At 34.0% G+C, this 26,821-nt stretch overlaps 3 protein-coding genes across 3 annotated transcripts; 1 reads left to right on the plus strand and 2 right to left on the minus strand.

Moving 5' to 3' along the window:
* Positions 1-310: 310 nt before the first annotated feature.
* LOC102577810 (TGACG-sequence-specific DNA-binding protein TGA-1A) lies at positions 311-7,906 on the plus strand. Its single transcript, NM_001318544.1, is given in 9 exon segments — positions 311-436; positions 1,774-1,963; positions 2,055-2,129; positions 3,367-3,426; positions 3,544-3,621; positions 3,740-3,803; positions 5,378-5,649; positions 6,911-7,138; positions 7,523-7,906. Coding segments are annotated over 8 exon segments (1,110 nt in total). The 5' UTR covers positions 311-436; positions 1,774-1,783; the 3' UTR covers positions 7,676-7,906.
* A 627-nt stretch (positions 7,907-8,533) lies between these two features.
* Positions 8,534-14,586, minus strand: LOC102582419 (alanine--glyoxylate aminotransferase 2 homolog 1, mitochondrial). Its single transcript, XM_006354635.2, has 9 exons — positions 14,295-14,586; positions 12,899-13,129; positions 11,773-11,943; positions 11,467-11,610; positions 11,185-11,364; positions 10,622-10,847; positions 9,257-9,370; positions 9,086-9,172; positions 8,534-8,806 (listed from the first exon to the last, which is right to left on the minus strand). Exons 1-9 carry the CDS (start codon positions 14,517-14,519, stop codon positions 8,763-8,765), a joined length of 1,422 nt encoding a protein of 473 aa, XP_006354697.1. The 5' UTR covers positions 14,520-14,586; the 3' UTR covers positions 8,534-8,762.
* An 8,543-nt stretch (positions 14,587-23,129) lies between these two features.
* Positions 23,130-26,517, minus strand: LOC102591254 (pentatricopeptide repeat-containing protein At2g22070). Its single transcript, XM_006354659.2, has 3 exons — positions 23,529-26,517; positions 23,323-23,433; positions 23,130-23,187 (listed from the first exon to the last, which is right to left on the minus strand). The coding sequence occupies exon 1, from the start codon at positions 26,340-26,342 to the stop codon at positions 23,982-23,984; it is 2,361 nt and encodes a 786-aa protein (XP_006354721.1). The 5' UTR covers positions 26,343-26,517; the 3' UTR covers positions 23,130-23,187; positions 23,323-23,433; positions 23,529-23,981.
* Between the last annotated feature and the right edge of the window lie 304 nt (positions 26,518-26,821).

Below are 26,821 nucleotides of genomic sequence, written 5' to 3' on the forward strand. Positions count from 1 at the left end.
TACCCCTAACCCCCACAAAGAAAAAGACTTTTTTCTTTTTCTTGTTAAAATAGTGGAAAAATGACAAGTTCTCATTCTCAAGATTCTAATCTTGTTTCAACTGTAGCACATGATAGCAACAACAATAATATATGTATGTATTGGTATAGATACCCATTAACCCCATTTTCAAACATACACATGTAGAAATTTTCTCTCTTTCTTTTTCTCTCTCTCTTTGTGTATACAAACTTCATACATATTCATATATGCAAAGTGAGTGATCTTTTTTTTGGAGAATTGGGTATTGCTTTATTGATTTGATGGTATTGGAATTTTGATTTTCAAGATTCCATTCAATTTTTCTTCTGTGGGTGTTTAGAAGGATTTAGGCTTTTAGAGTTTTGAAGTGGGGAAAAAAAGGTTTCTTGAAGACTTTGCTGTTGTTGGCTTTAAGGTTAGTTTACCTTTCTCTGCTCTACTGTTTTTGTTTGGTATGAAATAGTAAATCTTTTTAAGCATTTAATGAATGAAATGGGTAATTTTGATTTGTTGTTTGAAGTTTTATATCCATATTTGGTAGTTTTTTTAAACCCCTTTAGTTCAAAATTGAGTCTTTACCAGAAAAGTCATCCTTTTTGTTTATTGTCTGATTGGTTAGAAATTTGTGAAATGAAGCAGCTATAAAGGTTTAAATAAGTTACTAGCTTGTTTGACCTTTCACCCCTTTTCTCTGTAAGGCTTGAATTGAACTGTACTCTTGCCTGAAAAACGTAATAGTTAGAGACTTTTTTCATGGTATCTACTGATTTAGTTTTATGTAGTGCATGATTTTTGGACAAGAAATTTGAGAAAATAAAGCTGTTTTAAATTGTTTTTGGGTGTTAAATTGAACTCATTTTGATTGTTTCTTAGACTTTGATGATATTCTTTGGTTTGTTGAGTTCGAATTCAAGGGAAGGTCAACTCTTTTTGATTGGCTTTAGCTGCTGAATTTGCTCAATACATGAATCTAATGTTGATCATCTTGGTTTGTTGAATTCGTTTCGCTTTCTTTCTTTCAACTCCTTTCTTGGATGGTCAGGGAACAAACATACACCAAAAAAAAGGATAGGGAGTTGTTGCAATGGCCTGTTATTGGAAGTTGATGATAAAAAAAATTACTTGTAATTGATGTTTTTACATTCGTACTCAAAATTATAGATGCTAACTCCCACAAGGTTTTTTTTCTTTAGCCGCGATCACTTTTGGAATCAAATCTATGTTTTCTCCGTCTTGCACACCTCCTCATTCCCTGGATTGAAAGTAGTTTCTGGTCATATCCTGTTGATACCTTTGTGGAATTGTTTTTCTGTCAACGGAGAATGGAATACCATGGATTTGATCTTCTGGAAATCATTGAGATGTGTGAGAATTATGTGGGAAAATAATCATTACCAGAATGTGTGTTTGAGGATTTATGTACCTGGAAATTTAAGATCTTTGTTTCTTTGTGCCCCTCACCTCATGACAATATACACACAATCTATTCCAATGTTACATATTTTGCTTTTGCAAGAAGTGCGGCTTATCATCTAAACTAATACTGATGTATGTCTATTGGATTAGATAATATTGGTACTAGTGGTGTAAAAGAAATTCAGTATTCCTTGTAATTTTCTGTGGATTTTGTTCCTTGTAATTTTCTGGTGCTTCTCATTTCTTGCCTCTTTCTTTATGTACCATAAAAATTAGCATATGCCATTGTCTAAGTCCTTGGCAATTATTAACTGGCTTGTTTTTTTAAAATGGCAGTCCAAAGGCAATGAATTCAACATATACTCAATTTGTTGCCTCTAAAAGGATGGGTATATGTGACCCAATCCATCAGATTGGAATGTGGGGAGATTTCAAAGGTAGCAGTTTCCCAGATACCTTGATTCTTGAAGTCGAGAATTGCCTAGAGAACGAGATGCCTATTATGGAGAAAAGACTAGAGAATGAGGTACACTTTTTTCCATTTGACTTTTATTTTCACATCTTTCTTTATTTTAGTTATGCAGCAAAATATGCTAATTAACATATTATATGTCTAGATAGAGGAACCATCACAAGTGACTGTTGGAACGTCTAACAGATATGAACCTGAAACAACTAAACGTATTGATAAGGTAAATATATTTTCTAAATTTGTGTGCTTTTCTTTTTACCCAACTCCCAGTGGGTATTTGTTAAATGATGGTGGTGATGGTTGGATCACTGCCATGTATTAAAACCCTCTTTTGTTGAGAATCACCATTCTCATGCGCAAGGAATCATTTTCCTTGTGAGAAATTTTTATTCTGCAATATATTTACTTTTTCTCAGTTATTTGGGAAAGAAAAAATCAATCATTAATGTCGTGAGTACTAAGTTGGCTTGAGTCATATCTTCAATATCTTTGTTCCTTTTTAGTGAAATGGAACTAAGGCCACTACACATGTATTGTAAACTTTGCCAGAGCTGTGAGTCTTTGGATTCCTGATTACGCCGCATTTATGTATTTGAGGGGTCTTTGTATCCTCACATATGATTTTGAGCTCTTGCGTTTGTTAAATTTTGATGTTGTGCTATTTTAAGAGCCTGATATTGCTGCTTTGTAACTGACTATTGGTGGAGAAAATTGAGGTATGAGGTGTGGTAAGTGTTTGCAAGATTGTTGCGGTATTAGATGCCCTTAGCTTAAGAAGATGAACTAGTCAATCTTCTCGTTCAGCATACCAGGTATCAGGTTATGAAGATAGAGAGCAGTAAAATTAATCATGAGAATTGTTGATGAGAGGGAAGGTGAAGAAAATGGGTTGAATACTGAACTTTCGCAACAACTTTCATATCTACAATAGCATATGGTAGTATGGTTAAAAGACCTTAATTCGACTAGAGCGTTAAGATTCCTTTCTTTTTTCTTGCTGCTTTCAGAGGGAAATGAATGAAGAAAAAGGGGTTCACTGGAGTTTGTTTCATGAAAATGGTTTTATTTATCTTTTTGTTCACTTGAAGGTCTTTCTTCTCTATTATATTTCATAGTATCAAAGCCAACAAGAGAATTATGGTGCTAAAAAAGAAAATCCAAAACCGACTTGTTCAAAAAATCAAACAGTTCCTGTCTGTTTTTTTTCCATTTTATGACCAACGAATCCTTTTTGTTATATGCCTATACCCACCCAGTTTATTATGTTCTTGAATATGCATGTTTTGCGGCTTCCTTGCACCGATTCAAGCACTTCTTTGTAGTTTGCTTATATACTGGATTTGTATCATCTGCATGATTGCTTCAGTTTCCTGTTTCATTTTTCATTGTCCTTTTCATGGCACTGAAACCTCACATCTTTAGATAGAAATTGCTTAATGCCGTACCTTCATATACAGGTGCGTAGACGACTTGCACAAAACCGCGAGGCTGCTCGTAAAAGTCGTTTACGGAAGAAGGTATCACTTGAATTTTGTTCATTCATTACCCAGAATTTCTCTGCCATTTTGTTTCGTCTTTTCAAACCTTGTTCTGATTGAGACATAAATATTCTCAATTCACATTGTGTTACTCAGGCCTATGTCCAGCAGTTGGAAAATAGTAAACTGAAGCTTCTTCAGTTGGAACAAGAACTAGAACGTAATAGACAACAGGTAAAGGAAAATTTGCTTCTACATCTGAGATATTGGATCTTTTCTAGTTATTGATCTCAAAAACATTTTACTTTCTGGGATGAAATAATTATAACAAATCAACAAACATTTGCAACAGGGTCTGTGTGTAGGTGATGGTTTAGATGCTAGTCAGATAGGTTGCTCTGGAACCGCAAATTCAGGTGTGTAGATTGATGCTGACTTGTTGTTGATTGCTAAAAGAAGTATATTGTGCTTGGAATGATATAATACAGTTCGTGTGGATTCATTGCTCAATCTATCTGAGTATCAATAATAGTAAGTAGATTGATATGTACAAAGTGGATTTCTTGATTTGATTTTCTAAATTTTGTAAATGGAATTTGATTTTACAAATTTTTGCTCAGTAAGGATTGTAGTTTACCCCTATTTTTTGTTATTGTTGAATACTTTTTCAAATAAGCTTTGGTTGTGTATTTGCTGCTAAGCTTTCTTCTTTTTTAAAACAAATTTGATCACATCACTATTTATAAAAATTACTTGCATGAAGGCAATGTCTTAGATGGATAATTATTGAAGATGGCATGTATTTGCTTCCCTGTTGGAATTATAGTTTTCTCGTTCCTTTTAACTACACTTCTCATTTGATGAATATAATGTTCTTTAGCATTTATCGACCAGTTTTTCAATAACTAAATACTTCTCCTTCTTCCTCCTCTTGTGTTTCTCCCTCCTTACCTTGATCACTTTCTTTACCATATGAAAAATATCTTAAATGAAAAAGGGAAATAATCAAGAGAATATCTGCTAGAAACAACATATCGAAGAAAAGAGAATCTGCTACACACAACTATGATCTTTGTCGGAGTACCTTAATAACTTTTGTAAGATGCCACCAATATGATTCAATTACATGGTCAGAAATGATAGTTATATGCATGGGAACATATTCTTTTGATATTTTGATTTGCTGTAGTTGTCTTGATGCATTCTTATTATCATACCATTTGCCTTTAAATTTTCAACTTAATTCACTTTCCTTTGCTCTTCCTCTGTATTGTTTCATGTCCAATTTCTTGTTTGAAATCATGTTATTTCACTGTTAACGTAAGTCATTGTCAACCTCCGACAATACCTGTTCAACTATTGGATACCCTCATTATAATCAAACCTGATAATTTCATCCATTATGATAATATGGGTGCTCAAAATAACTTAACAAGTTCAAGATTTCCAATTTCGTGACTACCATATGATAATCCACATTTCCAACTTTGAAACCCATCCAATATACATACCCGAGACATGCATAAGCTAAGAAGAAAGTTCAAACTTACCTCAATGAAGAAAAACCCTAACCCTTCCACCTTGAGTTCTTGAGAGGCTTCTTTGAAAATCCTAAAATTCAACGATATTCATGAGTAAATCCGCGTATTAGGTGAAGAAAGCCATTGAGCCTAATGTAGTTATTTAAATTTTATTTATATCATGAAGCATGCATTGTCAAAGTCTAAGAGTGAAAGGAAATGTTGGTTCACTTGTCACAAGTTTAAGGCATCGGTGTACCGTCTCCCGCTCACCAAGGTTGGGGTGGGCGGTGACAAACTAGAATTCGAAGAGATTGTTGGCCTTTTGCTCACTTGTACAAAATCCCAGCACTATCTTTGTGCTTTTTATGAATACAATTATTACCATTTAAAAGAAATTGTCAAAAGGCCTTAGATATAGAAATTCTCGATTAGAAAAAGAAGCTTTTCCCTAACTTATGATTCTGCAGGAATAGCTTCTTTTGAAATGGAGTACGGCCATTGGGTGGAAGAGCAAGATAGACAAACAGATGATTTAAGGAATGCTCTGAACTCCCAAATGGGTGAAATAGAATTGCGCATTCTTGTCGAGGGTTGCTTGAATCACTATTTTGATCTCTTTCGCTTGAAAGCTACAGCCGCAAATGCTGATGTTCTCTACCTTATGTCTGGCACATGGAAGACATCAGCTGAGCGTTTCTTCTTGTGGATTGGGGGGTTTCGCCCCTCCGAACTTCTAAAGGTGATGATTGATCTAGTATAACTTGCCATAACAGTGTCTAATGTCATGTTCATTGAAAAATCTGTCCATTGATGATTCAGCGTTCACACATATATGCAAGTTAATCTGGGGTCACATAGGGCCACAATGCTACAATTTCACCTTAAAGTTCTGTTAAAACTTTGTCTGTGTTGTTTGGATAAATATGAATAATGGGTGATGTGATTTTGTTTGGTTAGTCCTCCCTATGTTCCTGTGGTCTTCAATAACTTATCTACTGGCTTACTCCATTCGTTTTGCCTTTTTCTCTTGTCATAATTGCTCAAGGCTTCCTTGCCAAATTAACTCCCTTTTTTAATAATTTGATAAGTCATCTAAAATTTTCATCAATAAACACAAGATGGTCTCAGAAGTATGTACAAGTTGTTTATGCGACTCCACATGAGTCTACAAGCATTTATCAAATTTGCCTGTCATCTATACAACACCGTATTCTCTCTTTTAACATAACTACAATACAAATAAGAAAATCTTACTATTTTGAAACAATCTTGTATTTCTTTCATTCCATGGCAACAAGAGGCATAATTGTGATTTTCCCCAGGCTGTCCTCTTTTCACTGCCGATTTCCAGTTCGTGGCTGCTTCCTACACAGTCCTTGGTAACACCCACGATCTGTTGAACAATGGGAATACAACAGTTTACAGACACGAACCACAAACTCACAAATATTATCCTACTCTTTCTCAGATAGTCCGCTGTTAGTATGACTATGCCATCCCTTACTGCACACCTAGAAAGAAGCAACTCTTCAATTTTAAAAATAATTTTGTAGCCTTGGTGTTCCAAACACTTTTTTTTTTTTTTGAAAATGGTAATGGTGCTTGGTGTTCCAAACACTTTTGGACACCTCCCTCTTAACTACCCTATCTGAGGACAGCTCCATATGTAAGTTATATTAACTGTAGAAATGAAAATTGTCTATTTCAAAAAAAACTGTAGAAGTGAAAATTGTTCTGAGAGGGTTTACAATTCTTTTCTTGCCTAATATCAAAAGGATTTGGTCATTTGAGAGGACTTGGTAAGAAGCACTGCCCGATTGATGCTCGATACCTGGTCAGTGTCTAATCCCTTTGAGGAGTTGAAGCAAAACCATCAGCAGATCTTATTTTGTTTTTCCGTTGCTTTTTTTTTTTTGGAGGTCAACTATGATTGGTGGTGTTTAATTTCTGATGGCTTTTGTTAAGTGAAGTGCTTATACATGTTCATTTGGTTCCTACAGGTTCTCACGCCACATGTGGAACCATTGTCAGATCAACAAATCCAGGAGGTTAGCAACCTCACCCAGTCTTGTCAGCAGGCAGAAGATGCGTTGTCCCAAGGAATGGTAAAACTCCATCAGATTCTTGCTGAGGCTGTTGCAGCTGGTACACTAGGCGAAGGAATTATCCTTCCACAGATGACCGCTACCATTGAGAAGTTGGAAGCTCTAGTTAGATTTGTAAATCAGGTAACATGTCAATTTTTGATTTTGCTACATTTTTTCTAATTGCAAATCTAGTCTTACGGAATGGTTTTTGCAAGTTTACCTGGGATACATCGCACCGTAAATATGTGTCCACACTATAACTCAGCAATGCAATTTTTACACAAAAGAAATGATCACATGGCTTGATACGTGCAAAATTCACATAACCTGGGGAATGATGTTTTTTGTTCTAGAAATTAGAAGTGGAGGTTTTTATGCTTTTGGCCATGTAGAAGGCAAAATCAGTAAGGTTAACCATTAATGTGAGAACCTTTGAAGTGTATGAAACTATTTGACATGCTTTTTACTCGTGGTCATACTTGACTCATCTGCCAACTTAAGTCTGGTTTGCCTTTCTGGTAACAGGCAGATCATCTTCGCCAAGAAACCCTTCTACAGATGTCCTGCATACTGGCTGCACACCAATCAGCTCAGGGTCTCCTTGCCTTAGGAGAGTACTTTAAACGTCTTCGTGCTCTTAGCTCACTTTGGGCTGGTCGTCTTTCTGAACCGGCTTAAAGAAGTAAGAAACAACCGTTTTATATGCTACCTGGGGTTTTCAACTCTGCCAATCAAAGCTGTGTGAGGTAAAATCTGCCTCATGTTGCCGGTAAAAACTATGAGTTGGTGCTCATTCAGACACTGCTTCATCCCTGATTGAAATCTGTATATAAGTTCTGCTATGCTGTAATTGGAACTTGGAAATTGCGTTTATTTTCTTTTCACATTGGTTTTGATGATTGTAAATCAATATGGTAGAGGTTATTGGCAGAGTCTCCTGATGAAAGTTACTCCAAGTTGTGCCTCTCTGTATTTAATTGTCTATGATGGGAGCCAAGCAATTTTGAATGATTTGCAGATAAACAACTGCTATAAAATGAAAGAAAGCAATGATGGCATGAGCCAATATTTTGTTGTTACTATATTATGAATTATGTTGTAGAAAATTTGCACATACAAGTTTACTTTATGAAGATTTTCTTCCAAAAAGATCGTTGATGCTCGGACCATGGAATACAGTTCACTGTTTTACTCTAAGGCTTGCTTCTCCCCTTGTAGTCGAATAATTGACGGTGTCTGACTTTCCCTATTTCTGTAATCACTTGTCATTCCGATTATTTCATTCATACACCTGCACTTTCCTCATACTGTAGTCAGCTATATTTGTATCTACCGATAAAATTGTTTTGACTTATTGAGTCATGGGTTTGAGCCGCGGAATGAGATACTTTCTGAACCAATCTTATAAGTATTGTCTTCATTTCTATAACCTATTTCAATATTTCTTCACATCAATTTTGCCATAAGTTAAAAACACATCTCTTTACTCTACTTCTATTTTCCCCCCCTTGGGGGAAGATATACTGCAAAGCACAATTTCTGACTAGATCATATTCTTTTAATAAATCTACTAATCCAATAATTGAAAAAAGGTATCAAAATGGAAATTTTATTTGATAATGCATTTATTTCATTTGGTGAGGAATAAAATAAGAGGAATGAAGCATCACTTGCTTTCTTTTACATTGTTATTGTAGTGGAATAAGCTGTGCCCTATGGTTGAAAGAGAATCAACTGAGCAATCTCACAACAATATGCCATATGCTCACAACTTTGAAAGAGAATAGTCCAATGCATCAACTAGGAAGTCTGCACAACAAACAAGTTTTATTGATCAAAATCACAACATATAATATATTTCTTGCAAATGAAATAGTATCTTGAAAAGTTTTCCATATTGGTTTGTTTGGATTTCATATTAAAGCGGTTTATGAAACAAATTGAAACGAGGGAGTAATTTGAATTTGTTGCATGTTTGCAAATTTGGATTGTGTTAGTATCAATGATTTTCAAATATACTGGTCAAATCAGATGGAATAGTCCAAAAAAAGGCGATATATTGAACCAGTAGGTAAAGAGGTTGGTTACCTGCATCATCCTTGCTGAAACACATGGGAGGTTTTATTCTGAAAACATTTCCATGTAAACCACCTTTCCCTACTAGAACACCAAGATCTAAACATCGAGAAGCAAGTGCATCGTTAGTATATGCATGACGTTTTTCAATTAGTTTTCAATTCATCAGTTGATTATACAAACCTTTAAGTTTCTCAAAGAGAACTCCAGTTTCTGCCTTGGCGGGTGTCTTTTCTTTTCTGTCAGTTACCAGTTCGATACCGAGCATTAAACCCCTGCCTCTCACATCTCCAATTACTGGCAGTAACAAGGTATGTTAGTGATGATATTAACCATAAGATGCATGTCATTAGGAGGAAAACTAAAGGACCACAAAAGCACACGACTTGGAAACAGAAATCATATCAACTCTCGATCTGCCTAGGCAACGATATAACCTCATGTAACATACCAGAATCACTATGTTATAGGCTACCGACCTAAAAATGGCCATCAATGAAGCAGAACATGGATGACAGAAGCTACTAAATAGTACAGTGCAAGCAAAGGTTCCTAGATTCATGGAGATGTAGAACAACATATAAGTTATCATGCTTGCTTATCCATTATGAGTGTCTCCAACAATTATTCCATCTGATTTGGCCTATGAATATGGAAGCATACGTTTCATGGTTGTTTGAGTAATAGCAATGAGATTTCCCAATATCATTCTAAGAATAGCTAGGATTTCCAGAAGAAGATGCCATTCGTTTGATGAGAAATAAAAAGGAATAAGTGATGATATTAACCATAAGATGCATGTCATTAGGAGGAAAACTAAAGGACCACAAAAGCACACGACTTGGAAACAGAAATCATATCAACTCTCGATCTGCCTAGGCAACGATATAACCTCATGTAACATACCAGAATCACTATGTTATAGGCTACCGACCTAAAAATGGCCATCAATGAAGCAGAACATGGATGACAGAAGCTACTAAATAGTACAGTGCAAGCAAAGGTTCCTAGATTCATGGAGATGTAGAACAACATATAAGTTATCATGCTTGCTTATCCATTATGAGTGTCTCCAACAATTATTCCATCTGATTTGGCCTATGAATATGGAAGCATACGTTTCATGGTTGTTTGAGTAATAGCAATGAGATTTCCCAATATCATGCTAAGAATAAGTAGGAGTTCCAGAAGAAGATGCCATTTGTTTAATGAGAAATAAAAGTAACATCGAAAATTCGGGTGGCTGAAGCTAAATTCAATGCCAAACAAGCTCAGGAAAGGCTTCTCAATTTTGCTTGAATGGAAAGGAAAGAAAATCACATATCTAAGACTTGAAAAATCTTACAATGAAAGGTCTGCAGAAGTTTCATAGAACTGGAATATGAAGGAAGCTGTGAAGATGATTCAGTTCTTCCTCATACTTCTAACAAAATGATTCCAGGATATCAACTATATAGACCGAAAAAATATACATCTTTCCAGGGATTAATAGCAATCCGTGTTTGCTAATACATGCATGTCTGAGTTTTGAAAGCACAGAAGACTTACTGTCGTATCTTTTCTCTAGATCCCTCAGCCGTCCAATCAAGTGTGAGCCAACCTCAGCACAATGCTTTTGGCGTTGTTCCTTTTCAATAACTTTGAGTACTGCATGTCCACCAGCAGAGCAAACAGGGTTTCCACCAAATGTATTAAATTGTATCTTTTGAGCCATAACACTTGCAATTTCTGGTGTTGTGACAACAGCTCCAAGTGGTAAACCATTTCCAATACCCTGAAAAATAATAACATCGAGAGTAACAGACTATCACACAAGATCAAAAGACATGATATGTAACCAACAAATAAGGTGCACTCTTGTGAAGACCAAAAGCTCTTGACATAGGGAGGTCCAGTCCTGTCTTGTCACCTCAACTTGCATCCTACTCGAGACTAAAGCAAACGGGATGACAACCTCGTCTTAAAAGAAGATATAAGAAGCGCCTTTCTTAGAGAGAATATTGGGGATGAAAGTCTTGGGAGGAGGGAGGATCTATGGAGCAAATCTTCCATAAAAGGGACAGGGCTAAGCATTTGGAAATTGAAAAGATGAAAAGAGGTGATTGCAATACCTTGGCCATTGTAACTATATCAGGAGTCACACCCTGTGTCTCAAAACCCCAGTAGTGGCTCCCTGTTCGACCGAAGCCGGTTTGTACTTCGTCAGCAATACAAACACCTCCCGCTTTGCGAACAATATCATAAACCAACTTCAAGTATCCAGATGCTAATTCAACTGTTCCTCCAACCCCCTAAAGCAAACAACCAGAATTTTATCACTTGAAATGTTCCAAGTCCTTCTAGTCTATACTCGAAGCAGCATTTTGCCACATGACAGAAATAACAAGTCAAACCTGAATTGTTTCAGCAATAAAACCAGCAACCTTTCCTGAAGTACCATGATCAATGTGATCCTGTACATCTTCAGCATATCTTTTAGCATCCGATCCGAATGCTCCACGATATGGGTTAGGATTTAGAACATGATGGATTTCACCCTGTAAATCATCAAAGAAATTAAAGAAAAGCATAGTGAATATCAAATTCAGCTGGCATGGAATATTTGACATCTCTCATCAAAGTGTACACTATATAAACTTCTAAAATTGAAAAAAGGAAGATACACTTCAAATCTCTTCATGCTTTGGTTATGAGTATACCTGTGGAATAGGGTACTTCCATGTGTTAAGAGCAGTTAGCCCAATCGTGTTAGAGCTTCCACCATGATATGCATTCCTCAAAGCAATCATATTTAAGTGACCACTGTACAATCGTGCCATCAACATTGCTAATTCATTTGCTTCTGTCCCTGAATTTACGAAATATACTACCTGCAGTTTAAAACAAGCAAGTCAGACAGACAAATATTAAAAAGCTCCATAGGGGGATACTGATTGAGCTCATATTTCAGAAGATAAACCTCGCATACATGAACCAATCCAAATCCACAGCCATACTGCGCTTGATACAGAATTTGGTTTGTTTTTAGGGGCTTCAGGTAACTATCCACACCAGACAATTGGTCCTCACTGCCTTGCAATTATCCAATCTCCAAAGGGAGGGATTAAAAATCTAACAATTCAATGGATACAGGGTGCTTTGACACTTACCTCTCTTTCCTTTTCTGGCTTAACCTAGTGTTTATCTTGTACTAATATATCGGCATAGTTCATAATAATATGAATAACATGCCTATATAGATATTCCATGTTCTTTTCAAAAGACAACAGAGCAAATACTTTGACAACCAGGGCATTTTTGGCAAACAACTTAGTCCATATTCCAACTTCAGTCTTTAGTCTCATGAACACGTGGTGGAAATTGATTGCACCCATTACTACAAGGAAGTTAGAAGTTATTCTAAGCTCACCAGAACTTCTCTACGGTTACCTTAATAAAATTGCATAAACTACAAGAGAAAACGAAATCACAGGATTCTAGAATCTTATATCCACATACTGGGTACAAACTTTCAAGGTGTAGATGGACAAGGACCACTAATCATGGGGAAAAAAGTTTGAATTAGCTATCGTATAGAAGTAAGTTAAAGATTCCATTCTGGATCATCAAAGGAACACGCCAAAAGAAAGTATCGATCAAGGGATGGATGTCAATGAAATCCAATTTAAGATATAAGAAAAACATATCATGCTAAACCTAAACCATTGGAAGGGTAACAAATTCAATCTTTCTGTAGAGAAACTCAGCCTATAATCTTTATGCACATAATATAGCTAAAGAAAATTTGCACCAAATAGACTATTATGGTAGTGGTAGTATTTTAACCTTCAGGTTTCCTGGCATCTTAGATGCCAATGCTTCGGCAAAATCGCCTATTGCATGATGTAGATATATGGTTGTAGCATGTTGAAGAAGCTTGCTTTGCTCCATGATGGCATCCAATACTTCAGGATGACAATGACCACATGAGACAGTAACTATTCCAGCAAAAGCATCAAGATAACGTTTTCCATTCTCATCATACAAATATTGCATCTTCCCTTCAACAATATTTAGCTGTTTGAAATGTAAAAAGAGTTATTAGGAAGAGCTTAAAAGAAATCAATTATAGAGCTCACACATACCATCATTAACACTTTTTTTTTTTTTTTGAAATGGATTTACAAACATGAACACTATTAGCCATTACTTAAGCCACTTATTCTTCTTCTTAATTTGGTTAGCTATCTAATACAAGTAGTCAAGTACAATTAAAAAGCAGGAATATATCTCTCAAATCTTATAAATTAAGAAAAAAGCTAAAGAAATCAGAATCAGCCTAACAACAGAATATCAGATGTCCATCAAAGCACATGCAGAGAGTTGAAGAATAAAACAAAGGGCTGTCCTTTCAAGGTCTCTTCTTGAGGGTACAATGCACCCACCACCTATGTTGCTTGGACACTCCAAAAATATTGCCTCACCCATGTCAGATTCCCAAAAAACAAACTACTTTAGTAGAATCCCACCTGCACCCGCCCATGTTTCTAAAGAGTCTGAGCAACATAACGGTCACCTATATTAGCCATTACTTAGGCCACTTTTTCTTCTTCTTAATTTGGTTAGCTATCTAATAAAAGTAGTCAAGTACAATTAAAAAGCAGGAATATTTCTCTCAAATATCAGCCTAACTACAGAATATCAGATGTCCATCAACGCACTAGCATAGAGTTGAAGAAGAAATCATAGGACTGTCCTTTCAAGGTCTCTTTTTGATGGGACCAAAAATTGCCTCACCCATATCAGATTCTCCAAAAACACACTACTTTTGGAGAATCCACCCTCACCCACTGACATTTCAAAAGAGTCGAAGCAACATAGCAGTCACCACCCACAACCCTCTTCCATTTCTTTCTTCTCTCTTTTTTTCCTTGACTAATTCCACGAGATACCTATTATTCCCACCACCAACATATACCAGATAACTCTTTCCCCAAGGTTAGCACAAATAGGAAAAGAATCACCTAATATTTTTATCTATTAGGGCTCATGTCAGTCTATTGACCACTAGATCACACCCTTTGATTTTCTCTCCCTTTTGTTCCCCTCTAAAGTAAATATCCTACAATCCAATTTGTCGATTCATAGGGGATTAAGAACCAGGAAAATGTACTATAAACAGAACATTACACACACAAGTTTGTACTCCATAAAGAAACAAAAAAAAAAAAAGAATCTTTACAGGTTTTTGGTAGTAATGGAAGAGTGAAGGACCCAAAAACTTCTTTCTTTTCTCCAACACTTCATCAGCCAAAGGTCCTTTATACGGCTTTGGTTGGTAGTCAAACGGCGGCAATTCCGTCGGCGCCGCCACTTGACCGGAAAAATGCCTCAACCCCTCATTGGACAACCACCTAAATTTGGGAATTCCGGCACACCCATTTAGTAATTTCCTCTGTAACGCCATAGTTGATCAACCAGTTGCCCCAACACACACAAATGACAAATTATATAATAGGAGTTTCGATAAAGGCTGATATGGGAAATTTTGGATTGTAGTAGTGAATGCATTATTAAAGATTATCTGACGTGGACACCAAAAAAGATTCCATAGTTTTTTTTTTATTTCGTTCTACTCGATATTAATATTAGACTTCGACTAAATTTGAATTCGCATAACACTTTAAATATGATTTCACCATAAACATGAAACATCCCATCACAATTCATGTTAGTAGTTACTCCATATATTCCAATTTATATGATTCACTTTTTTTAGTTGGTTCTAAAAGAAAGGACACATTTATATATTTAATAACAATTTAATTTTTAAGATACTCATTTTATCGTTAATGAAATTATTTATAGTTATACAAAAATTTATTTCTTATTTTAGATCACAGATTTTAAAAGTCTTTTTTTTAAAATCTAAAATTTAGTGTCAAATAAATTATACTCTATCATATAAAATGAGATAGAAGGAGTACAAAACATTATTATTTCCTTTTAGGGATGTTTTTTTTAAAAACAGTTTTATATGTAAAGTCAAATGTTTGTAATAATGTTGTTTGTTCCAATATTTTTTAAAATTGTTATAGTGAAAAATATATACTACACCATAATATAAAAGATTGATTCGAATAAAAATTTTGACGGTATGTTATTATAGAAAATGATTGTTATAGAAACTCCGAAAGATTTAACTCTATACAAATAAGCACAAAATAATGAGCCCATTCATTTGTTATGTTATACTAATGACGTGATGTTAACATTTTTATATGATATTATATAATATTATTTTGTAAATATTTATGTTAATATTATAAAATTATATAAAAAAAAATATAATTATTTTTAAAAATGTGTTAGTCCTACAATCACAGCCCACATAGTGATGTCTTGGACTAGTTCGAATGAATTGAGTCTGTCCATAATGACAACTCTTAATTTATTATTATGATATTTAAGTGCCAAATTTATTTATTAAAATTAAGGGTTGTTGTCTTGTAGATTCCTTGTATTAGTTCATGATAATCCTAAGAGATGGGGTCAAGATTTGATGCATCATATATGATAGGGATGCTGATTCATTTCCACATTAGTTACTCTATTAATAAAATATATAATCAATTATGATTCTCATTTATCTTAATCTTGGAGTATATTTGACATTACCGCTAAAAACTCCTTATTTTTAGAAGTATTTTCTAAAATAGCATTTCAGAAAAGTGTTTTTGAAAAAAAAACAATTTATGTTTGGTTTAGTTTATTTAAAAAGTCTTTTTGATAAGCATATTGAGTTTGACTATTTTTTTAAAAAAAAAAAAGTACATTTGAGAGTCAAATTACAAAAAAAAAGGGATAAGTATCAATGCATTTTTAATATTAAGATTATTTTAAATATCTACTAATTTTTTTTAATTAAATTAAAATGTACATATTCAAAGTTTCAATCAATATCGTACATAGATGAATAAAAATATATATTATATATTGATATAATATTAACATGATGATTTAAATATAATTAAAAATATCAAGAAAAATAAATTTAAAGACCATTTCACAAATTAAATCACCACATAGGAAAAACTCATCACAAAAATAAATAAATAAATATAGGAGATATATTGGTAAATATGTGTATATGATAAGGATATTTTGGTCTTGCAATAAAGAATTTCCTGCTTCTGCTTTTTTTTAATAAGCATTTTTTTTTAGTTTCTTTCCGATAGCAGAAAAACTGTTTTTGCTTCTATCTAAAAGGAGTTTTTACCAATTAACCGAACACCTTTTTCTTTTCTTTTCAAATAAGTATTTTTACTAAAAATAAGTGTTTTTGGTCTTCCAACAGCATTTCAACCCAATTTTTGAGGAACTTTATCGGTTGGTTAAATTTTTTAAAATAAAGAATAAATGGAAGTTCTTATTTTTAAAAAAATAATTGATATACTTTTATGGGTTATTTTTCGCGCAAAAAAGTAAAGTAACTGTATTTTATTTATTTTGTGCTGATTTTCTGATAGAAATTGATATATTTGTGTAACCAACTAACGTTCCTTAAGGATCTGTTGGAAATCCACCCTTTTGATTTGGTCAATGTAATCACTCGGTCAATATGTAACTAAATGTAATTGGCAGGGCTAATTACATTCTCCAATTCGTAGGAAGGGTTGTGAATTGTTGATAATTACATGGTCTGATCACACGCTGATTACTTTTTATTTTTTTTTATTTTCTTTTCAATTTATTTTTTATTCCTATTATTTTAAATTCTTTTTTATTATTCTAAAAATTTATAGTTTATTTTTTATATTTCATTTTCTTCTCATTCTCAACCTTTACTTCACGTGATTCCATGTAATTCTTCGTATTATCTATTTTTTATGTCATGTTTATTTTTTTCATTAGCATAATTTTGTTAGTAGTCTAATTTTAAATTAAAGTAGAATTCATTGTTGAGTAAAGTTATAGACTTACATTTTTTCTTTTCTTTTAAATCATATTTACGTATGTTAAATTGAAATTTGACATAAGAGTATTATGTTAAAAAAAAATTTGTTTTGAATTTAGAACTTATGTCATATTTTCAGTTTCATTTGTTTTAGTAGTATTGACTTGATATTTCACATTGCAAGTCATTTAGTTTTTAGTTAGACTTGATAGATTATCTTTTTGTCAAATATTTTTTAAATAATTTATGATATTTTATCTATAATAATAATCTTTTTGTCAAACAAGCATTTCATGATGTTCACAGAAATCTTGTACTTTTAGTTTTTATGATTAATTTAATTGAAATATACTAATCTGAAAAATATAAATCAATTACTTTCATAATACTAGTTAAGAACATATGTTTATTAATTAATACATTTTCAAAAAGCAATATATATCTTAAATATTTAATTTAATATCATTTATAAAGTTCCTTATTAGTCTAATATAAATTTTAAAGTAACCAACAACGCATCCCCTTTACTTAGTAGAGCTTGAAAGGCTGGACAATTTGTTTTCCTTTCATGTCCAGCATTTTCAATCCAAGCTGAAACAGGAAAAATCGCAAGCACCACTAGGCTCGGTAGTCGGTTGAACGTCAGTAGGGCCTGCTATTCATTCCTTACTCAAATAGGAAGGTGGCTGTCTCAATCTAGCGGCGTGGTCCAGAACAAGCCTTTCCTTTGCGGATCCATGATGTTTTTGTTTTGGTTATAAGAAGTGCTTCTTTGCTCGCTTGCAGCTCCTCAACTCGAGTTTCCGTTGTAGGATTGAGTGAGGTGACGAGAGCTGAAGCCAAGGTTCCTTGCTTCGCTCCATAGATGTTCATACGATTCTTTTGAATTTTGGGTGTGTTTGAATTTAGCCTCTCATTAGGTCTTCACTGAAGGATTGTCCACCTTCTCAAGCCACTCTACCATACCCTTAGAAAGTGACAAAGGATGATTTTCATTACACTATTGTAAACAAGCATGCCAGTGTAATTACTAGGGTGATAATTACGTCCCTAGTAATTACACCAATTCCAATTATCATGTGAGTTTCCAGACAGATCCTAAATATAATTAAGATTGTCTATTGGTTTTCTTCAACTGATCCATCATTTTTGACGTAGTTTAATTAGTCTATCAATGTTTACTTGATTTTACGTCGTTATCGGCAGACGTTTGTTAGTTTTGATCCTCAGTTCAAACACAAACAGACACGATGATGATACATATATAAAAGAGACTCTACTTTGACATGACTCAATAGACACTCAAAAACTTCAACTATAATCTAGAGCAGCCTAGCTAGTTCTCTGAACAATATTATTTCTAGTTTTTAACGATGAAAATAGAGGCCACATGTGGCAAAGCTGGTTTTACAAAATCACCGTTAAAAAATAATGACATAAATCAGCCTATTTTGTATCGACGATAATATAAATGAATCAAACTTTTACTGAATGATATAGATGAGTCATTTCTAATAGTATGATAACATATTTGAGTCTTAGAAAAAAAACATGAATTAGTGTAATGTGCATTACAAAACCAATTGATCTAGGGGCCTTGAATAGTTAGGGGCATCCATACTGCTGGTTAATTCACACCAAAATAAAGATAGTAATTAATTAGCTTTATAGCCTCTAAGCATCTTTCTTCATAATCTTATTTTCCACAGTGTAACAAGTTTATTTTTTATTAATATGTGTCAGATTTTGGTGTCACGTTAGTACTTTGAAATGAAGCCAAATATTGTTTCTTGGTCAAGGTGAGGATAGTGATAAGATCTACGTATATTCTATTCTTTTCAAACCTCACTTGTGGGAAACCCAAAAGAAAATTTCACTTGAAAGAAATATTCTCTTGGGTTTATAGCTCAAAATCAAGGTATAATGTCAGTGGGTTACCAATGAATTTTTGAGCGAAATTAGAATGAAAATAAAATAAAATTAGTAAGCTATAGAAATTACTGTTTGTGTTTTGTGACATAAAATTTTTTCATAAAAATCATGAAATTATTTTATGGAGATACTTTTTTCTTATTATACATGCAATCAGGTTTCTTTAGTGTAACATGACAAAAAAATAAAGAATATATATAATGAATGACTGTCATGTTTAGTTAAACGATAAATGATATAAAAATTCTTGAAGAATTTAAAAGATTTTAAAACGGTTCGGTTGGATACTCAAATGATTGTGAGATTAGGATTACTTGACATAAAAAATGATAAATTTTGATATTGTGGAAATGGTTAGAAAATAATAGTGCAATTGATATATGGCGTTATTTTACAAGACAATCAGTTTTTATTAATATGCAAATGAAAGTATCCACCACTTGATTATTGCACAAATAAGTCGAGCAAGGATGACAAGATCACGAACAAAGTAATCGTCAAGAATATATTTCACTAAACTTAAAAGACTCAACATATCGAAAAGACATATACTATGATCACAAAAATCGTACTATTAGAAAACAGAATTAAGATTTTAGACGCTGTAAAATTCTACTAGAACAACTTGTATGAATGCGAACATTGAGTCTTTCTTCTTCACATTCATCAATACATCACGTCGATCTTATTTTATGAAAAATCTAAGAATTTCCTACTTTTATCCGATCACATAATGAACTACTCAAATTGCAAAAAATCAGAGTACTCTGTTTCTCTACTACTGAAGAACAACATACTATCAATTTTTGTTACGACGAAGAAGGAAATCACAAAATTCAATTGAGAATTAATTTGGACCTTAGTTTTCATCAGTTTCTTCTTCTTCTGCTTGTTGAAGCCACATTCTTGTTCGAGCTTTTCGACTTTCGTTTCCCATTACATCCATACATTCAATCTTCTTTTTATTCCAGTTTGCTACCCACACTCCACTTCTTCCTCTTCGTAATTTAATTGGCTTCTTCTTCTTTATCTTCGTCTCTGTCTTTGCGTTTCTCTTCAAGTTTTTTCCACACCATTTCTTCAGGACATTCATCTTCTTCTTCAATTTGTCGGCTACATTCTTCGACCACCAATTACTCACTACTTCTCTTGTTTTCTTCGATCTCTGAGATAATAATTGAATCTTCATCAGATCTTTGATTCTTTAAAATTTTCAGAGAAATGGAGATTTTGGAATAATGGGAGTTACAGTGCTTTGTGGGTTCTCTCACAACTGAATTTATACAAGTCTGTTATGCGCCTCTTAACAAACATTTTAGAGGGAAAACTCAGTTTTTCAAAATGACTTTAATGTTTGAAACCACTACTCTTTTTTTTTTTTTTTTTATACTATAAATATGTAGTATTGTAAATTATTTACCATCTATATTTTAGTATATAAAATCTAAGAGATTGGAAAAATTATATATAGACAATCTACCGTCATGATAGGATGGTAAGTATTCATTCGTATTAGGATTTGAACTTGGGAATGTTGGTAGGAAATACTTTATCTCCCAAAAATGAGATTTTTTGAGTGCTAACCCAGATTAGTCGGGCCAAAATCAAATACCAAAGAAAGACCGTACCTGGGACGGACAACTATCTCATGCTCATTGAACACTAACTCTCTTATTTTTCATTTCAAATAGTTGAAATTATCTCAGTTGTGCAATGTGCCCCCACTGCCATCGGAGCACTATCTGATACGTGTTCTGGAATTCTCCAATTCAAATCTCGACCTCTTTTTATTTGTTTTGGATATTACCAAACCTAGCAGTCTTAGTAAAGCACACTACAGCAAACACCCAACTATGAAAAAACCTCCTTAAGGGTGGGTTAGGTTACTCAATCTGGGACAAGACGCGTTTGCTGTCAAAATCGCAGTAGGGGTTCCTACTTCTACATTTGTGTATACAAAATTAAGGTGTGCATATTCTAGGCATAAATAAAATCTTGCCTAAAACACAAATAGGTGCTTTTCATGTAAAAAGAGAAGGTACAACATTTGAGCAAAGCTCAATTTAAATTAGAGGAGTTTCTGGCAACAAGAATGTACGTTATAAAACTAATTTGTCTACGAAACTTTAGTCAGTAGGACAGCTAAATTAAACAAGAAGGAAAAAACAACACACCACCATTTGCGCTGTATATGGTACATTTCTTGAATTCATAACTGGTATATCAGGAGTTAATATCTCAAAATGTCACTCAACTTTGTAAATTTATCTAGAAAAGTCATTGAACTTTGTTTTATATCACTAAAATCATTCAACTTAACATTTTATATCAATAAAATCACTCAATCAAATTTATTATTAAAATAACTAATTAACTGAAAATCTCCCTTTTCCACCATAAATATATATACTGATAAATGAATAATTAAATTATTGCTAAGAATTAAAACAACACATCAACTATATATAGTTATATACCTCACTTCGATTCATTTCTGTTCTTGATTTGTCAATAGATCGATAAGTATACCAGCGAAAGAAAACAGTACTATTGCCTATAGATCTGTACGTATCTTTTTTAGTGTTTTATGGTTTTATATTTTCTACTTAAAAAGTATTATAAATTCTACTTAAGTTAACCACATCAAAAAGGATTTTTTTTTTCTTGATGTAATGCTTTAGGCATTTTAAATTTTCTATTTAAAAAAGTACTAAATTTACATTATAAATCCTTAATGAGTTTTTTTTTTAAAATTATTTATTTGTGGAGTCCATGTTTACATGACATAAGAAAAAATTATTTTGTCATATTAAAAAAGAAATAAAGACAAGTTTGGTTGAGTGATTTTATTGATATAAACACCTAAGTTGAATGATTTTATTGATATAAAACAAAGTTCAATGACTTTACTAGATATATTTTCAAAATTGAGTGATCTTTTGAGATATTAACTCGGTATATCAGTTATCAGCTTGATGAAATATTCAAAAATTGCTAAATTTGTACTGTTTTTCTGGTTATGATAGTACTGATACACTATTAAACAACAAAGACAACTCGAAGAACGCAGAATAAACTGTCCCTGCATCTCAGCATTATTGTCGTCATACACTAGTTCTCTCCATTTTGTTACACAATCAGCTCGGCCCCTGCAGAAAAAAGGAAGAACAAACATGTGATTTACCAATTAAAAAATTCTAAGAATGATCTGAAATTCAGGATTAAACAGTTGTATTGATATAAGCAAAAGCCTCTTTACCTCCATGAGGTAGGGGTAAGGTCTGCATACCCTCTATCCTCCCTAAATCCCCGGTATCGGATTACACTAGATTTGTTGTTGTTGTTGTTGTATATCAATAGGCAAATGTGTTAGATATCTTGACCTTCTGCTAAAGGCAACACGGGCAACTGCACTATCATCGTACATGCAAAGTGTTGGTATAATATACCACAAATACAAAAAATTACAGTTGAAAATAAAATGACAAAAATGAATAAATAATTCTTTAGGCTGAGGCACGAATATCTCGCTCTCTTTAAGGAGATTCAAGCCCACTGCGGTATAATCTACACCGATCCAACAGTAATACTCTTGACTTGTCCCCTCCAGCATACAACAACCCAACAATGTCGTACAACTCAAACAACTCCGGATTAGTTGAAGAGTCCAAAGCTCCACATAAGAACGCCCTTCCTTCAACATATAAATATTCTCTTTTTATATAGTGAATATAGTTGAAGACTTAGAATATTTTCTTTGTCTCAACTCTCTCTTTCACTACAACACTAATCTCAATATAAACACAATAAAATACTACTCATCTTTTTCACTTGATATTTTCTTGTACTTATCTTGTTTTTTCTTCTATACCAACACAAAGGAAGACCCACTATTTATAGTTGATGAATTCTTCCTTGCAATGAATAGGAAGATAGTGGGTAGTAAATTTGCCAAATGAATGGCTCAAATGTTACACAAGTTACAAGACATAAAGATAGAATAATGGATGAAATGAAGAGTTGGTGGTTACATAAGTTACTAAAAACTAATGACCACTTTCTTCCACAATTGATGAGAGTAAAGAGGCACAAATGTAATATCCATCAATAGACATAACATGATATATAATGTGACATATAATATATTTTTATTAATATTAAAATATCACACCAACACAAAGTAGTTACAAGTGTGAATCAGGTTTCCTCAAACCTCGTCTACGCTATTGGTTCACCATCCACTTCCCTATGATTGTAATTGTTAGTAATACAGATAAACTGTTTTACATCTATTTCTTATTCCAAAACTTGAACTACTTTTGTCGATGCATGAGACTATCAATCAGCTATTGAGAACGACATTTATTAGAGATGAATTTACCTAACAATGAGATAAATGTCAGTAGAGTCATCTGAGAATAATGACCTGCTCTACCTTCTGCATGCAGCCACAAACTAGAGCAACAGCAAAGGGAAATCATGTATTCTACATCTGCAATGGACAATATCAGATGACAATGATCTTGATTGCCATGAAAATAGAACTTTAAACCTGTGAAGTTGACCTAGAAATGTATGTATTCGTACCTGACTTGGTGTACTGAGAGATGAAGGAGAGACCATAGTTCATCCAAGAGATTAGTCGTGTGGAATCATGCAGAAGCAGTTCTCCAAGATAACATTTGAGTCTGTAAATGATGAATATACAAAAATATTTGATTTTTTTTTTATTTTACAATTTATTACGTATACCACAAAGCCACTCTGATCGGAAAAGACTCTCTACCTACCAAGGCAGGGGTAAGGTCTGCGTACACTCTACCTTCCCCAGATCCACTTGTGGAATTACACTGTGTATTTTGTTATTGTTGTTGTATACCACAAAGCCGCTCTGAGGAGCTACTGACAGGATGACAAAGTTATACAGCACCACCATACTTGGTAGTAATGTTTACCTTTATGTATGAGTTTCTCAAACCTCCGTTCGAATTTTGTCCAGACGCTCCAATGTGGAATTTTAGATAAAATTTGGTTCATGACCTACCAATAGTCACGACATGAGCAGAAACCTCCTTTGAAATGGTGAAAACGAGTGGCATCCCTCAGAATGATTTCTCTCCCTACGAGCTTGGAGATAAATTTGATTGCTGAGTGACAATCATTACATACTCGAAGGTTCTTCATGATCCTTAAAGTAGTTTTCTCCGGGGTATTTATTAACCCAAATGCAATTGCAAGCTTCTCACTATGATGTCTAAGAATCTGCTCTTTCACCTCATAATCAAGATCATGAAGCACTGACTCGGTGTCAGGAATGAATCCCAACTTTTTGATATCTTTCCAGATTTTTTCCATTGTCTTGTAAATAGCATCTCTCTGCGGATGAAGCCCGTCCTCTACACCAAAGACGTGGACTACGTTTTTTATTTGAATCCAGCTAAATCCTTGTTCTTTCTTGACCTGTTTATCCTTCATTGATTTTCTGATCTTAGCAGCTTCCGCCCATTTTCCACAAGCAGAATACACATTAGCAAGTGCTGAGTAGGCCCCACTGTTTTCGGGATCAATTGAAAGCAATCTGTCAGCTGCAACTTTTGCTAGCTCCATTTTTTTGTGAACTCTACAAGATGCTAAAAGCGAACCCCATGCGATCACATCTGGTTCGATAGGCATATTTTCTATGAAGTCTTGTGCTTCTTCTAGCAATCCAGCACGACCAAAGAGGTCAATCATGCAAGCACAATGGCTTGATGTCGGTTCAATTCCATGAATCTCTTTCATCATTTTGTAATAACTACGGCCTTGAGCAATCAATCCTACATGTGTGCAAGCAGTAAGAACACCAACATACGTTATATGATCAGGCTTCATCCCAAGTGCAAGCATATTCTCAAACAATTGTAAGGCTTCAGCTCCAAGTCCATGCTGAGCTAAAGCCAAGATCATTGAAGTCCAAGAGACCGTGTCTCTGTTCAGGTGTATCAAATCAAATACTCTCCTTGCGCAGCTGATATTTCCAGCCTTGGCATACATAGTTATCAGGGCATTGCTAACAGAAACTGATAACGCTTCCCCTGCCTTAATGGCTGCTGAGTGGATTTGCTTACCATGATTTAACGATGCCACGCTTGAACAAACACTTAACATTGCTGCTAGAGTATAATTATTCGGGTCTGGCCCTTCTTTAACCATTAACCTAAAAAGTTCCATTGCATCATCATTAAAGCCATTTTGAACATAACCAACAATCATCGCCGTCCAAACAACTACATCGCGGTCCTTCAATGAGTCAAAAATCTTCCTTGCTGGATTTATATCACCAAGCTTTATGTACCCATTCAGTAGTGCTGTAAATGCAATTACATTTAGATTGGACTCTCTATTTTTCTCTAAAATTCTTCGAGCAATGTCTACGCCACCACTTCGGGAATACATGCAAATCAAAGAATTTCCAACAGCTCCTGACGTGTTGAATTCAGTTCTGACAAGATAAGCATGTATTTGTTTTCCTACATTTAGTTCCCCAAGATTAGCACAAGCTGATAAAGCACTGGCTAAAGTATATCTATCAGGTTCCAGTGACGATTCTTTAAGCATTTTAGAAAACATATTAAGAGCTAGAACGTCAAAGCCACGCTGATTATAGCCCGTAACCATTGAGTTCCACGAAATTATGTCATGCTCATTCATTTGCTCAAATTGCGCCAATGCTAAATCCACCTGACCAGTCTGCATATACAATGAGATCAACGTATTCCAGCTCGACGTGTTTTTCACTACTATCCCATCAAAAACCATTTGAGCTGCATTGCTATCCCCTGACTTAGCATACATATTCAACATAGAATTCGCCACAGAAACATAACTACTCAACCCAAATTTAACAACAAAGGAGTGAACTCTCCGTCCCTCGTTTAACGCTCTAATCTCAGCACACGACGCAAAAACACTCGTAAATGTGTACTGTGTCGGCAAAACATCAGATGCACTAACCATCTCAAGAAACATCTGAATTGCAACCTGAAAACGACCAACGAAATTGTACCCAGCAATCATAGTAGTCCACGAAACAGAATCCCGATAAGGCATTTCCTTAAATATCGAATGTGCTTCATTAATTAAACCCCCTTTTGAATAACCAGATAAAAGTGTATTCCAAGAAGAAGTATCTCTCACAGGCATTACATCAAACACTTTACGAGCATACGATAAAAACCCGGTTTTCGCATAACCATTTATGAGATTATTCATAAGGAAAACACTTAAATGGATGCCTGATTTGATTATACGGCCATGGATTAACTTTATGGGAAATGGGTCTTTCGATTTCAAGCTGTCTTGGAGAAGTGATACATAGAAATGTGACTGAGAGACAAAAGATTGCGAGTTTTGATGCTCCATTCAAATAATTTATGCAATTTTGTTTTTCAATAGATTCAAAGATTTCTAAAGAATTTCAAGAAATATTTATCAAATTCAAAACAAGGGAAAACTGGCGGGAACATATGTGTGCCATTTTAGGGAGAGACAAGGAAACTGGGGTAAGAAAACTATTAAGTCTCGGAACTATTGACCGACTTAAATGAACTTTTTTTTTCTTGACTAACTTAAACACCATCAATCTACCACAAGACATAACAGATGGTCTCAACTCTCAAACTCTTATAGAAACAAGATGCTCTTTTAATAAAAAAAACGAAAGAATTGTTGAGACTATAGTAAATGTGGAGAGAATGTAGGAGTGTATTTCATTTATGTTGTAAGATCGAGGGAGTATTTAAGTTTAGTTAATCAAGTTAAGAGATGTTTTTAAGACTGTCAATAGTTTATAAGTGAAACTAATAATTTACGTCGAGTTTAAAAGTGTTTTTAGTATTTCT

Source organism: Solanum tuberosum, unplaced genomic scaffold (genome assembly GCF_000226075.1).
Source record: "Solanum tuberosum cultivar DM 1-3 516 R44 unplaced genomic scaffold, SolTub_3.0 scf00181, whole genome shotgun sequence".
NCBI lineage: Eukaryota > Viridiplantae > Streptophyta > Magnoliopsida > Solanales > Solanaceae > Solanum > Solanum tuberosum.